The sequence below is a fragment of the Aquila chrysaetos genome, chromosome 13, assembly GCF_900496995.4.
Source record: "Aquila chrysaetos chrysaetos chromosome 13, bAquChr1.4, whole genome shotgun sequence".
Lineage (NCBI taxonomy): Eukaryota > Metazoa > Chordata > Aves > Accipitriformes > Accipitridae > Aquila > Aquila chrysaetos.
The window spans coordinates 20,632,823-20,649,258 of record NC_044016.1 but is presented as its reverse complement, the minus strand read 5'-3'; the positions used below and the strand labels follow the sequence as shown (position 1 = coordinate 20,649,258).

Sequence of the window (16,436 nt, the reverse complement as noted above, 5' to 3'; positions counted from 1 at the left end):
GAGCACAAGGATACCAGTGATCTAGTTGGTATATTATATTTAGGTTTCCAAAAAGCTTTTGATAACATTTTTCACAGAATCTCACTCTGCTATGGGCTACCATCAGACAGGACACCAGAGCAGGGAGACTCTGTATCGCTCACCAAAGGCTCCATAAAACTAAGCTGTCATAGGATACAGAATGTCCTCTCATAAAAAAATAACTGTTCAAATGATAGGAAACCAAATATACCTTTTATATTCTAATAATACCTCCTCTTTTCAATTTGGTTTTATCCCAGAGATGGTGATATTTCAGTGCTAAGCAATACCACTATTTCCCTTATACACATGCTGTGTATCTTCACATTCAAAAAACCCAGGGAGATGTTTGATCAAACAGAGCTACAGAAGCAAGCACTTCCACAAACACATCGATAACAACCAGCCCGCGTCTTTGCTGCAAGCCAGAAGGGAACCTGTGCAGCAGTCAGACAGTTTGTTGCTGAGGGGAGTTAAGATTTGTGAATATTTCAGTTTCTCCAAGTCACGCAGTCTTAAAGAAAAAAGCTTAAAAATTTAAACTTCAACCTTCAAATGTAACATCTTAAAAAGCAGACAACAAAGAACAGTCATTCATAAATGGGACTAAAGTTGGCACTGCACAGACTAGACACATGTAACTTCCCAATGACTCAGCTGCATTAAGGGATATTTTTGTGATGCATCCACTCTTATTAAAGGGGATATGCTTTTTTTCTATACACCTTGGTTCTTATGCTTTTGAGACAAAACCCACATACTTTTCCACCTATAGAAGGTCAGCATATTATTGGGGGAGCAAAAAGGAAAGAGAATGGCAAAGCACAGAAATACAGAGACTCAAATAAGATCTTAGCAGATTATTTCTTTTTTGCCTTAAGCTATAAGGCAACCATTGCCTACTTTCTAGGAGATTTAAATTGCTTAGCACAGCCTATGAGGATATTTAAGCAGCAGTTAATAGAGGGTAAATTACAAAATAAGTAAGTAAGAAAAATGTCCTGTTTATATGCATTTTGCTCCATATAGTGAAGATAAAATGATTGATTTGATACGTATCTGGTCTTTCCAACTCATACTCAAATGATGTGTCACAGTGTTTTAAGCTTCCTTTGCCACTGCTCATTAACAAGTGAGTCCATCACTTAGAATTAGAAACAACTTTGAAATGAATCTTCAGGCAGTAGCATCCAAACTGACTCTGCAGTCTGCAACTGTTTTTGGAAAGGTAGCTGTATTTCAAAGTTCAGTCTGCACTCTCTTCATGATCCCCACCTGTTGATGATGATTTTACAAGCCTAAGCACGAAGATAAACTGGACCCTTACCAAAGCAAGGAGAAAGAATATTCCTTCTTAGCCTTGCTCTCATCCAACTTTTTTTCCTCCTCTCTATGCTTTGTAAGTGTATTTTTTCTTTCAGTATAATATATCCAACACTTGCTACGAATTGCATTATCTTGAACACAATCAAAATTTTCCCTGAGGGCTGCAACGGAAACTTCCCAAAGCCCTCAAGAGGCCTCTGATTTGCCAAGATAGAGCAAAAAGCATTTACCTTCTTTTTAACTTGGACAACACATGGCCTGGGAATGCAGTTGGCTTCAGCACATGCTACTTCTCATTGACTGGATTATATAACTTTCTGGCTTCCATTCAGCCTGTACTCCATTAGGCAAACACCGTTTCAAAAGTAAGGCTTCCTCACATCAGTATTCCCTCATGTTAGAAGTGTCACAATTTAGTAGCTGAGGGGAGTGGCAGCTTATGCTCCAAAATCCACACATCCATTTTTTAAAACGAACAGCACGATCTGACACTTGAAAATCCCATTTTTACTCTCAAAATCTAGTAACAACTGTCAAACTTATTAACTATTGTATGGCTAATCAACACACAAAAGAAATTAGATCTAATGATATTATGGCATTGTATGGTTTGCTGTGGTACTTCAGCTTGATCTCACAACTTGGTATTGTACTTCCATCTTTTGAGTTTGACCTTTCTGCTTTTTAGGTAACAAAGGTTATATAAATTTATGAAAGGAATAGCATGACACACCTACAACTGCTTAAAAGATTACACGATAGAGGAATGTATTGTTGTTACTGGAGAACAGTCACTACTTTAGGGCATGGAGTTCTGAAATCCAGGCAAGGCTTACAAAAATTCTGTTCAATATGTGAGGCTGATAAGCCAGATACAGGCCTAATATTAATGAATCAAACACTCGGTGCTCCCACCTTTCATGGTAGTCCAAAGGAAATAAAGAGGTAAATACCTCTGAAAATTCAAGTCATTTTTTGTTTGTTTGAAAACAGATTCCCAAGTCTCAAAATATTTGCTCCCTTTTTCGTGAAATAAAGTGAAATACTCATTCATACACTTCTTTCAGAGAGTACTAGCACATCCTGGTAGCAATATCCGGCAGCTGTTTTTCTCAACATTCGCAGTATCTTCATGGATGCCCACTGGCCTGAAAGTCATTGTGAAAATCACCAGCATTTTCTATGTTGATACTAAACCTGCGTCATTATGAGTTAATACATCAAGGATGATGAAATTAATTTCCTTGCCATGCTGGGAAATCAATCCAGTTCTGCCAAAACTCTTCTATTTATACATGCAGTATAGGAACAGCGCCAGACAGGCTCTGCCATTATTTTAACAAAACTACAGACAAGCAGTTAAACACAAAAGATCACTTTATTTCTCAAATCACACCCCTCTCATTCTTGAAAAGGTGCATTTCTAATTTTAATATATTCTGTATTTTCCTGTGAAGTTAAATACTTTAAAGAAAAATCCCCAAAGAAATAAATACAAAGCACAACAGTTTCACTTTATCATTTGCTTTGAGCATTGTCTGGTCCTCCATCCACTCTGGTGAGTTTTGCTGCTCTTTGAAACTCTTAAAAAAGAAATCCAGAGCCAGCCTTCCTTGCTCTCCAGAACTCTTTGCTTATCAGCTGTTAATACAAACTGTTAATACAGTGCTAGAGCATGCACAGAATAGCTTATAGCCGTTTAATAATTCTATAACTTTCATTACAAATACACACATTGTTACTAAGGATATAATTGTGATGCTGCTGCTTTTAGATGCTCATAGAAAATTCCACATTACAAAATGCTTGTTTGATGATATGCACATCTGCTGGTGAAAAGGAAATCAGTACTAACAAGGTTTGCCAGCTTGTTCAATGGATAACTTACAAAACCAGACAATTCCCCAAATTATTGATTGGATCACTGCATCACAATCTGCAACCATCATGTTACCTGAAACCTAATTAGCCGAAATGGTTGGCAACGTGTATCCATTGTGGTATAAAATGTTACCAACATCATCAGAACATGCCATGTGGGGTTTATTCTCATATGATGAGCACACTTCAATGCAATAGCATAGCTCCTGCTAACAGCCAGGAATGGAGGTCTGACGATACAACTGTTATGATGGTTGTCACAGTAGAAGAGAGGTGAAAATAGTCCAGCGCAGGCAATACCACATTCCTTCAAAGAGCTGAGATCAGAAAGTTGAAGTACTTGCCATATCAGAAGTTGTGCTCCTGAAAAGCTTTTCTTGAAAGAGGTATCAGTATAAGCCTGAATGGGTGTGGCTGTGAATTCACCCCAGTTATGCATCTCACTCGAGACAGTATTCCTGAAAATGCAATCAGGGTCTGGGCAGGCTGATTTTGCTACATATACATGCACTTAAAGAACATTTGAAGACTATGATAAACTCTGAAAACTTTAGCTGAAACGCATACCTGTTCACAACAAGGTCTGAGGTAGTTTAGAACCACTCTACGTCTAGGAGATATGAGAAAGAAGGAAAGGGATCTAATGCACAAAACTTTCAAGATACAATGATAATTGCTACAGAGAAGGGGACTGTAACCATATAGTTTTAAATTACTGTCTGTCAGGAAAGAGAAGCAATGACAGAAATGAGTGAAAAAGTTCATTAAAAACTGAGCTTCTGCTTGGCCTGGCTCCTTACATTTAATTTATGATCTTTGAAGGAACAACATTAACATTCACTTCAGAAAGAAAACCAATAATAATAATGAAATTGAGCAAAGCAGAAAAGAAAGAAAATTTTACAAGATATTCAACAAGGTTAATACACATGGGCACTGAATTATGAAGTAATGCTGCACTTCTCAAAATGAGTCCATGTGCTCAGTGTGATGTTTGAGTCTCCAGACAGCTGAAATACCTTCATACAGCAACACTGAAAAGTTACAAATTCTTTTGAGGTTCACTTCCAATGATGCAGTTTATTTAGAAAACAACACTTATGTACAACTAACACACTGAGCAATGCACAAATAACAAATTGAGCGCATATCTGGTGCATCATGGTGAGAGAGAAATATTTAAATTTATATTTAAACTTAACTTAGATAAGCCTGCACAAAGCCTGACCTACTAACAAAGTCAACAGAAAACCTCTTACTGATTTTTCTCTTCAGGGTAACAAACAGATTGCAAACAGATTATGGAAGTACAAGCTCCAAAACGGCTAGTTTTTCCCACATCCATAGACAGCTAAATTTAAATTTTGCTCACTAGCACTTAGACAGCCCAGTGGTAGTTGCCTTTAAAGTCTGATGTGAATGAACGGGGATGAGGATATTTTATTCAGCGTATGACAAAGAGGTAAAAATAAATAAATTTTTAAAAATCCTTAATATATCACAATTTGGAGGAAAGTTCCAGGGAATGCCACAGCAACAGTGACATGATGCTAGGTAGGGAGGAAAAGAAAAGAAGTAACAAGCAGATTGGGGGAAGCATGTATGAAAAAGTAAGAGCTGTGAGGACTGCAGACAAACAGAACTAGCTCGGACCACAAGAATCGTATCTTCATGTTGCTCTTCCTATAAAAAACTACTAAAGCCTTGCTCCCTACATTCTCCTCTTTTTTTTTTTTTTTTCAGTGCTCACATTCAGATGAGTGATAGATTCCTTAACAAAATTCCCTACATTAAAAAAAACCCAAGGCCATGTAAAAACACATCTTTGCAAATAGTCACTTCAACTTGGGTAACACGTACATTTTTTCTTAGCTATATATGCACAGATGCACACCTCTAAGTCCATACCAGTCTTTCCCCCAAACTACTCCTTGCAACTTCAGCTCTTGTTGCAAGTCGTATGTTTCTCCTGTAATCATCTAAGTCCCATGAACTTTGTATTACTGCATAAAAACATTTACCCAAAGTATTTACCTCTCAAAATGAATAAGTGACAAAATTCCTGAAATAGATCCAAATCATGCAACACTGTCGTGGTTTAACCCTAGCTAGCAACTAAGCACCACGCAGCCCTTGTTATTAAAAAAGGCATAAACAAACTTACAGAATGACCCAAATGGGATCCTGGCCTGTAGAAAGCAGAAGAAACCTGCCCCTGTTCTCCAGCAATGAACCCGCTGTGATTGTTTCAAAAGCTGTTTTTCAGCATCACAAATCTCTATGAGAAAATCCCGCGAAGAATTCTACTATCTTTTAGCAGCTGAAAATACCTAAAAAACCCAAAAGACAGCTATAGCAGATGCCAAAAAACCAGTTCTGTGGCCTGACCATGCTTCAAAAGCACAATCTATAATTTTCATGTAAAGACAAAAACTTCTTAAAATCTATTGTTAAACACGTTTATTGGATTCTAGGTATTAACCATAAATCACCTAGCGACTAGAACCCAGGAGTAGAGAGACAACAGATAGGTGATGCAGACCAAAAATGATACGAAGGAAATGAGTGATTTCTGGTAGGTGTGCAAGTTCCCTGCTTCCTCTACAGAAAGAAACTGTGATAACTACTATTCACTGGAATTACATGGCACATTAAGTTTTAGACGCACAAACCCTCATCTGAACAGTAATACTGACCAACTTACTTGATATTTCAGGAGTCACCTGGTACTTTTTGGACACAGCGTTTGCTGTAAAAGACCATACAGGTCAGTTTTGTAGATTCCTCAAGACTACTTAATATAGACTAAGGTTGTTGATGCATATCTGCCAGTTTTCAGGAGTCACTGGATAATTCTGAAAATCATGAGAAACTACGTTACCTTCGTTTAACTGAGGGATGAGTATCTGCACAAAGATAATAGATGTGCCAAGATGATAAATACGAAAGAGGTGAGTTGAAGTTCTAATGAGGAAAAGTACTTACATTGCACCAACAGTGCAGCTCTCCTCTACGACAGGCCAGGCCCTAGCAGGAGACACTGGAGAGGCATGTTTACACCCGTGCTGGGTAAAGTCACCACTCAATCAGATTTTTAGCCAAAGTAATCTGAACTTCAATTCCCATGACATTTATGTAATGAATCAATTATAATCTTTTCAGAACACTGAGTTGTATTATTCTATTAGGCTGGCAGGAATGGGAAAAGAAATAATTCTCTGATGCCCGGTTGGATGATGTCATCTAATGCAAAGAGTGTGCGGAGCCGATTCTTCACTTCCTTCCACCATTTGTATATACCATAGTAATTAAACACATACAGTGTTATAAAACTGGTATGTAGCTGTACCAGCAGTTAGTCTCTTGGTAAATGACAGATACCTGCAGTTTCCTCATATTATACTACAGTTTTTAATTTGGGCTTTCTTTACCTAAGAAAAGTTGCAGGGTGACTTTAAAGCTATTTTTCTAGTAAGCATTTTCAAAATCAAACACAGACCCAGATTCTGTTGTGGAATATGGGTGGGACTTTGACATTACCTCGGCCAAAGCTTTGCAATGAAGGCTTGTGATGGGCCAAAGAAAAGTCTGCAGTTTTTTTGAGCAGTTAACGGAAGTCATATGAAGACTCACTCTGTAAACACTGCAAGCCATAGCATACAAGATAGCTAGGAGGAATACAGGTTTGTTCTTTGGACTGCACCCTCGTCTTTGAGATGAGCATTTAACTTGCTCTATTTTATACACCTCACTGCAGTCAAATTGCCAATACTTAACAACTGGGAAAAAAACAGTTTTGGACCTGCTCCCCCATACCTTGTTTAGACATTTGCACTTTTTAAGCAACCATAAAATAGAGTCAGCATCCTGCCATACCACAATGGTAGCACTTCACACCTGCTTGCACAGATGATTTTTTTTTTTTTTTAGTTTTGGAGCTTTAGAACCTGTTCTAAATTTAAGCTAAAAAATTAGCTACTAGCTCAATTTAACATTATATATATATATGAATATTTAGGTACTCCTAAAACTGGAGGAGGACTTTTATTTTTATATCCTGAACAAAGCTTTGTGGAGCTTCTATATATATATATATCTATCTATCTATCTATCTATCTGAGTTAACTAGTAAAAGTGATAACAACAACAATCAGTTCAGAGAGAACTAAGGATTCTAACCTAAATACACCACTAACTGAAAGATGGGGATGGGAATCAGGCCTCAAACATCCTCTGGGATCTACAAATTATTATTTCTGAAGCATGGTTTAGTCCTCTGGCGACTGATATCATGACATACAAGCCTAAACGTTTACTCTTAAATACATTAACCCTTAACTGGCTCCGATTATTTGCTGACTACTCCAGCCACAACAACAAAATTACCAATGCATTCACTTGTCCATTTGACAGTATATTAACACCTGTCAAAATATAAACCAATTAATACTTCCATAGAGAAATGCAATGTATAGCATGCCTACTTTCTGTGAAATCACATCCAAGTTCTAATTCCTTATTGAGTGTCTCTGAGCGGGCATCACTGTATAACCAGAATGACTAACACACAACAATCAGCCAAGAATGCCATTAACTTTGTTTTCTAATTTTCGGACTGACTCTAGATGTAAAAAACATTGCTGAATAATGAGTAAATGCTTGCATGCATTTGGTTGGAAAACTTGATTTACTCAGAGTGGAACAATTATAGACATCTTTTGCTTTCTTTCATGGAAAACAACTCTCATCAAGTCAGAAACTAAACTGAAAATTCTATTATCATTAGTAAAGATGAAGATGCATTAAGTTCATTTGAATTTTTCAGCAATGCTGAGAAGTACTGAGCTCTCTCATGAGTTGTCATAATAAACAAGAAAAACCGATTTTCATGGGGAAAAAAAAATGGAGCTCTAAAGGAAGGAAACGGCAATGAAGAACAGTTCATTCTCCAACAAAATTGGTGATTCCTCCTCTGTATTGTCTTTTACATTAGACTGGGATTAACTTCTCTCATTTTAATTCCATTTAACATGCCATTTGAACTTGTTTTTGAGAGCTGCTTGGCAATGGCTTGAAAACAGCTGCACAATTTTTACTCACTTCAGAAATTAAAACTGATTTAGCTGGGAAAATTAAGGAGTTGATATTTGGCTGTACATTTCTGTGAATAACAATCTTTTAAATGAACTTGTAATAAGTTAATTAAATAAAAGAGACTTTAGAAAGAGCTTTGTTGAGCTTCATATGAGTCGAGCCTAAGTCTGAATTTAGCCTATGGAAGAAAACCTGAGAAAATGAGGCCTGGGGAATTTAAAGATACTAAAGTACTAAATAAAAAGAATGGCTCAATAGTGACAATATAGTTAGTTCCATTATGCAGAAATCTAACAACAGGTCTATTTTATAGTTTCTGACAAGTAAGCAATGAATAACCTGGTCAGTTCTGCTCTACCCCTGTTGCAAATAAAATATGAGTAAGTGATAGCATAGTTCTGAAGAATTATAGTATTTCATCACTCTGATAAGCCCTGATATTAAGCCATAACAGCACAACTTACTTCCACTGAAAGGCAAAAAAAAAAAAGAAAAAAGAAAAAAAGAAAAATAAGATTTCAGAAGAATATACAAGAACTACATCTGAAATTTGGAGTCAATAAATACAGACAATAATTAGAACGAATGAGAACATTCACAACAAACCACAAATCAGTTCTGTGAGGTATCTTCCTTTGTCACCAGTAATACGTTGCTGACACAATGTTTAAGACAGAGACCTATACTAGGCAATACAGATATTAGGGGTGTTTGTTGGCGGCTAGTGTTAGAAGACCAAGCAGATTTCAGGTCCCTTAAACATTTCAACATTATTTCTTTGTATAAAAAAGTAAAGGATTCCCACTAGAAAATGTGAAGTTGTGGCAGGGCTTATCTTAAAAGCCAGGAAGCTCTGTGATCACACTGGACTCACCTCAGTGACAGGTTCTAAGAGCAACTCTAACAGAAGAAAATAAAGACTGTGAGAAAGGCCATGTGTGACTGAGAATCAGTCTAATACTAAAAATTTCTATTCACCTGTATTAAGGGACAATGCAAAGTTGTTTTTTATTTTGATTGATTTTTGGGGGTGGGGTACTGAAGGGTCTATAGGACCTGATAGTTTTCGCTTTGGGAATCTCTCAGATCTGTTCATTCAGATTCCTGGCAGAGAGCATAGGTCATGGGAAATAAATAGACATTTCTGTTCAACAGTGAGTCATAGGACAAAACCAAAAAGATTTGCAGTAGGTTACAGTCTACAAGACTTATTTGTATCATAAAAATTAACTGTGCACATCAAAGATTACAAACTGAAAATCCTATTCTTTCTCTGAGAGTCTAGACTCATAACAGCTGGCAAAAAATTTTTTTTAAACATTCTCTACAATGCTGACTACTAAAGAGTAACAGCTAGGAGGTTATGCCCTTTGCTTATCCAGAGCTTGAGAAAAGCAAACTTGTTTGATCAAACTGCAAAGAAATACCACCACTGACATGGAAGGACTTCTCTACCAAAGACAAGACATGCTCCATGTATCTCAGTAGTTCCAGCATGGATTACAACCAGAATAGAAAAGTCTTCTGGTTTTACTTTTCAAAGGTGGAGGGGGGGGGAGAAATCCAACTTTTTGGACCTATACTTAAACAAGAGAGTTGTGTCCCCAGTAGCTGGTCTCAATTCTTTCATGCTCCAAAGGCTGCTAAGTCAGAAGGTAATCAGCACCCCAGACTAGGTGCTCGCCAGCACGAGCAGTATCCTGCCTCAGAATTCCAGACCATCTGAGGCAGCTGTGGCACATATTATAAGCTATATATAACACAATGGGCATGCATCTTCACTGACAGACATTCATGAGTCAGAAGACAGCAGTGGGAAGGGAGACGGCTGTATGTAAATGTCAGAACTCAAATGCAATCTGGCAATGAAAAATATTATAATATTATTGATAAAGCCTAATCAATTTTATTTGAAACAAAAAAAAGGAAGCTTTTCTCCTTCAAAGTTTCTACTGATTCATTGCTACCACTTGTTATATTTCTTCCTGTTTTTAGCACAACCAGTATGCAACAGGGAAATTCTTTCAAATTAAGTAGTGTGATAAATGAACATACTATTTGCTGTGTTGATATAACTCATTTTATCACTATGGTTATGCAAAGGAAAACCCTATTTATCCTACACTAGTTTGTTTTTCTTCTGACAAGGCTATTTGTCACCACAGGAAATTCCAAGTTCATAAAACTGGATAGCTGACATTTCCATTACAATATACTTTGTGAGGAGTAACAACCCTCCTAATCAATTTTGCCAATTACATCAGCGTTTGTCTTAATACAAAATCACTTTATCCCATACTGAAATACCAACATGGAGCTCTTCCTAAAAGTCACACAGATCAGGAGGGTAAGAGACTGCATCATCATCAGTGTGGAAATACTTAGAATAAGCAAAGTAGCAGGCAACGTAACCCAGACAGACAGAGATGAATAACAAATTCTGTGATTGTAAAGTAATAGCCAGATCTTTTACAGTACAGTGTAAAAGCATCATATTTTATGAAGATTATGAAAAAAGTTTATGCACACAGAGCCTTTGAATTTTTAGGTCCAGACTGTAAAATATTTTTTCTTGGGAAAAAAAAAAAAAGTATCTGCAAATTCTTCTTTTTGTATTCTGAACAACTGCTTGTCAGAGACCAGATGCAGTTCCACTTTTCTAAACCAAACATTTTTTATGATCTGTTGCAAGTTTTCTTACAAATACAAGTACAATTTAAGTAATCATCTTCAAGAGTGAAAAATATGTTTTTCTTCAAGATGGATGCTTGATTTAGGAATTTCCTTTTTGAGTGTAAGAAATGAAAATTTTGTACTTTGAAAAGTCAACTAAGGTCAAGATTAATATAGCATCCACTAATTAGTTTGTTGATATCATGAAGGTTTTTCTTGTCATTCCACTGATGAATGAGGGAATTTGCACCTCAGTAGGTAAACATGTTTGATACTTCCTTAATCTACTGCACAGCACTTGCTACAGTCAAAAATAAGAGACAAAGTGGAATACAGAGTCAAAACAATTTAGAAAACAGATTACTAGTTACAAAGGAAAATGAATGAAGAATAACTTTAAAAAATAACATATATACTGGACTGATGTGTTCCATAAACATTTTCTTTGCTAATGGAAGCCTTCAGGGAACAAATACTTATTTCATATGTGTTCCATTCTGCCCGAGTAATTTTAGATTTCCACTGTAGCTCTGCCTTTTATTTCCTTCTGTTCTCCTTGCCATCGTTAGATTAGAGAGGTAGGGTGTTAATGGGGTACTTGATGAAGATTGAAGACCTATTTTCTCCCTTCTCGGAGACCAGCCTGATTTGAACAAATTGAAGAGAGTGAAGCAGTCTCTTCATGTCCTTGGGAAAAGTCTTTTCCATTTCAGCATTTCCAGCTTTCAGACATGGTCCCCTTTGTTCACAGAGAAAAAGAAAGAAAAGGTGCCAGCACAAGAAGGTTCCAAATAATTTCATATAATGTCAGCAGGGCTACAAAAGCTCCCTTTCAATCTCCTTTACGGTTGGTGAGCATGTGAACGCGAGGTGGATCCAGGAGGAGAATGCAGGGAATTAGTGCTTGCAGCTCGAACAGGGCGAGAAACAAGCTGTTGTCCACCAGTCCCCACCTCTGTTGTTGCCACTTCCTTACTACTCTCATCCTTGTGGGTACTGTTTTGTGCTGGGCACTCAAAATGCACACAGTGAAACACCTGGAGAGAACAGAAAATGAAGATAAAGAAAACACTTAAATGTTGGCAAAAGCATAATCAAAGTAAGATGAAGACTATATGGAAGTATGCAGGCCAGATCAATGCCAAGGTACTTAGTCAAATTAGAATGTTTCACCATGAGGTCAAAAACATCTATCCATGGGCCATATAAACATTATAAAGCAAAACAAGTGGAGCAAGAGAAGGCCTTCAAATTATAGCAACCTTGACATATGGCACTAAGATGAGAAAGATGGTTCCAAAGTGGATAGAGATATTTGTAAATGATTTTTTTCTTTGCCAAGCAGCATAAATACCTACTACATGCTATCAGATGATAACAACAATTATATGAATTGTCTTAAACATATCTTATGATCTAATTACTTCCTCAAAAGACTGAATGTTCATACACGCTGGAAATGTAATTTAAATCGTTATCAATATGATTTGATTTCAAGATTGCCCTCTGCTGTAATAGGAATGGTAGCTCCACAGACATATCCTGGAGTATGTAGAAAGGCAGTCAGAGTGTCCAAGTAGGCCACTGCTTCATCAGATGAAATATTCCATTTCAAACAGTGATCATTTTCTGATGTTTCAAACAATACCAGGGACCACTGTACAGGTGACTGTATTTTAGAGCAAGAGGACCATCTGTTTAAGCGTTTTTTCCAATTTATTTTCTACTTTACTTACCCTTACTTCTACTTGTTCTTGAAGTGCCTGGGAGAAGAAGGGGGAGGAAGTCCTTAAAATTGTTGCAGAACTTCTTTCTACATGATTTCTCATTGCTACAAATTGCACAGATTTGCCACATACTACATAAATCTTTTCTTATACTGATTTAAAATTTGCTATTTTCTCATGCATTGTAGTTTTATATCTAAAGCTTGAGAATATTAAAAACTGAATTTTAAAATTATTGTTTTAACTTAATTTTGTGTGCTTTTATGACATCTTCTATCATTCTTCTTGCACGTAGATCATGTCTTTAAAGCTCTTCTCACAAGCAAAGGTAATGTCTTATAATCTTAACAGCCTTTTCCCAGACCCTTTCAAGTTAATGTGGGCAAAATCAAATAGCATAAACAAGACACGGGTATACTACATATTCATACAAGACTACAGAATATTATATTTTCTAGCCTTTCTTCAATACTACTGAAAATCCTATTACTCTTTTTGACCACCCCTGCTCCAGTGCACATTGAGCAGACGTCTGCAATGACATGTCTGCAATAGCCCCTGAGTCTTTTCTGAGGAAGTTACTAGTTAATTCAAATTCTGACAGCATACATGAAACGAATAAAAAATTATTCTCAGTCACTGTTTTTTTTATCCCCATTATATTTTCTTGTGCCTCTCAGTGTAAGATTTCTTGCAGTTTTTTATACAGATACATAGCGATGCATGTTTATATATACACACATGCTCATATAAAGATGTATCGCTATGCCTTTATATATACACATATGAACAGATTACAAACCTATACCTGTACCCACACACATACACGCATGCACGAAATGTTTTTTCTCTGCATTTCTTCTGGTGAGATCTTTTCTAAAGCTGAATTAATTTCTACAGTGGCATGAATTCTCCCCATCTGTCACAATTCTTGAGAAGCCAATTTTTGCATTCAGCTACGCTTGAGAAGCCCCTTTTATACTCATCCCACTCCCATGTTTTTAAAGTAACAGCTATTTTCATTTTTCCAGCCACACTTATCAGCATCAGGATTTGTGGGAACAAACATTATCTCATCAGTGCACCTCTGTAATATGCTACTTTCCTTGAAAGGCAGCACAGTCTAACGAATGGGGTGGAGGTCTCCAAGTCAGAAGATTCCATATTTCTACTGTACCACACACCAATAGTGTTTCTCATTTAAAACTTCACTTTACATAGCGATGCATGCTTTTTTAAATATAGTATGGATACCACTGAAATTTAGGTAATACTAGTCTATAAAGTCTGAAGTACCCGATTCTTAAATTATAACTTTCATTTTTACCGATTCTTTCATACTAAATTCATAATGCTCAACTCAGCACCTGGCACATTAACCAGCCTGTGAATTTACAACATTACTTTCAGTTACTCTGCCACTTCAACGTACAGAGAATACAGCTTGTGAAAGAAGCAGAGGACAGAGAAATACAATTGAGCTCATCTGCTTCATCCAATATTGGAATTATGTATTCCAGAACAGTATTACTAAAACACATAATCTTGCATGTGTTTCTCTAAAGAGGCAGAGATGACAGTTCAGCATTATTCTCTTATCAACAGCATATTATACTTCTCATGGATATTTTAAGAAAGGTCCAACATACAAAGCAGGAAGGCCAAGTACATATACACTGGTGCAGTAATTTGTAAGATAAAGCTCTCACATTAGCAACTAGGTGTCCTTTCCAGGTCAGTAATACTGAAGAGGAATAACAAGATAAAACTTACACAGTCAAAGTATCAGGTGACCTGTCTGACAAATAAATGATAACAAGGGCTAAGGAAAAATAATCCTTTTTGTTATAAAAGTAAGATATCTGGAAGGTCGAGAAAAAAAATTATACTTTATCACGTTCTAACATACCAAAAGTACTCAAATGCCAGGTCAAAAAATCTGTGAACATCATGCCTTCCAAAACATGGAAAACATGGCAAAGGCAAAGATGAGTTTGGAAGATGAAATCATTCACAAAATGGAGAAATTTTATGGGATTTTTTTGCAATTCCAAAAATCAACTCTTCCCTTTGGAAAGTACAGATCGTGCTTCAAAGTTCAAAGGTATGTGTTGGTAGAACAAGTAGGGAGTATTTTTGTACCTGTTACAGTAAAACTCCTTGATAAGAATATGCTGCCATTAGCATCTTCTGTTTAAAATGAAAATGGTTTGACATAAAATACAACCAGCTGTGGGCAAATAATTCTGGAAACTGCTTGTGTTCTTACTGAAGAGACTACCAAGACTCCAGAACACTGTTATTATTTAAATTGGAAGTATGAAAAATACTTTGCTGCCTTCTTTGGAAAATGAAAATTTATGACAAAATGTTGCAGACCATCTGTTTAATATATATCAAAACAATGTAATCTAGTAGTAAAGGCATGGTGATAATGTTCCTCCTCTACAAGCTTTAGGAGAAATATTTTTTAAAAAAAAGTTAACGTTGGGTACAGATTTTAAAGACAAAAGAGGAAAAGACCTAGAACAGCAGCATGTGTTTATAGTTCCATTGAGCCACTACATGAATAGCTGTAACCTCAATTTGCATATGCTGATCTTCACTATAGTTACGCAGTGCTCCATATAAATAACTACACAGGGTATTAAATTCCTTGGAAATAGTAACCAATTTGAAATTAGAATTATGTTTAAAAGCCCCTTACTCTTCAGGGCTTAAAGCTAACTTTAAGAATTAAAAGTTGGAGGCAATGTTTCAGGTAGGCTGATTTGCCAAGTTTATGCAATGTAACTCATTCTTTATTAATAAAGAGATGAGCACTTAGCCTGGCATGACAACAAATGAGACTGACTGTATGGATCAGTAATGGAAAAGGCCTTCTTAACTCATGTACAACAACTCTGGAGTCAGTTTCTGACTGTATTTCTAAGAACTCACTGATTAAGACTGAACTGTACGCTGCAAGAGAGAGTGCTTAGAAAAAAGAAAAAAAGAAAATTGTATTCCCAGTTCAGTTGATTGGTCAGCTTCTTTCCAACTGTCTGCTGAGACATTGTTGACATCTGGTGGTGCATATGTTTGCAATAATTGCTCTGAAATTGGACATGAACAATGCTATTTGACAATTCTTCCAATGCTTAAGAACCAGCAACCCCACATGCTAAATATGATCAGAAATCCTGACTCCTAATACTGTTAGAGTTGACAAACTAATTACTACAAATGTAACAGTGCTAACCAAAATAAATTGGAAAGTGTGAAAATACAATGTTTTGTGGTGAACTACATGTGTGGGACGTAGACATGCACACACACACACAGAAGGAGCAGCTTTTAGTGCCTCTTATAATCTCATCATATAAAGTCCTAATCTCACAAAGACTTACAGGTTTTCCTAAATTCACATATTGTAAATTGTTTCACTGAGGTCAGCTGTAAAATCAGGACTTCCTCTGAGACAATACACAACAATTATGAAAGACAGAAGCACAAGTAAACAAAAAGAGGATGATATTGCACTTGATGGGTTAGGGCAAAATATGTTTTTTCTGTATAAAATGAATTGAAAAAAATCTCTTGGTTTGGCCACTATTGGTTAACTGATTTACCAGGTATGAAAATTAATTATAAGACAATCTTATGCAAATACATACATTTTAGAAGGCAACTGTACTGTTGTATATTCACGAAGAATATAGATTTTCTTAAAAG

The 16,436-nt window shown here is 36.4% G+C and overlaps 1 protein-coding gene across 3 annotated transcripts in view; it reads right to left on the bottom strand.

The window, feature by feature from the left end:
- Positions 1-2,706: 2,706 nt before the first annotated feature.
- BTBD9 (BTB domain containing 9) overlaps positions 2,707-16,436 on the bottom strand; it is a 144,066-nt gene continuing 130,336 nt past the window's right edge. The window contains exons 12-13 of one of the 3 annotated variants that reach the window (XM_030036173.2): positions 12,732-12,758; positions 2,707-12,032 (exon numbers count right to left, since the gene is read on the bottom strand). In XM_030036173.2, coding sequence (XP_029892033.1) covers positions 11,838-12,032; positions 12,732-12,758 — 222 coding nt within the window. In that variant the 3' untranslated portion in view covers positions 2,707-11,837. Of the gene's footprint in view, positions 12,033-12,731; positions 12,759-15,454; positions 15,818-16,436 lie in introns of those variants that run through there. The other 2 variants (XM_030036174.2, XM_030036175.2) reach the window with 2 other exon arrangements.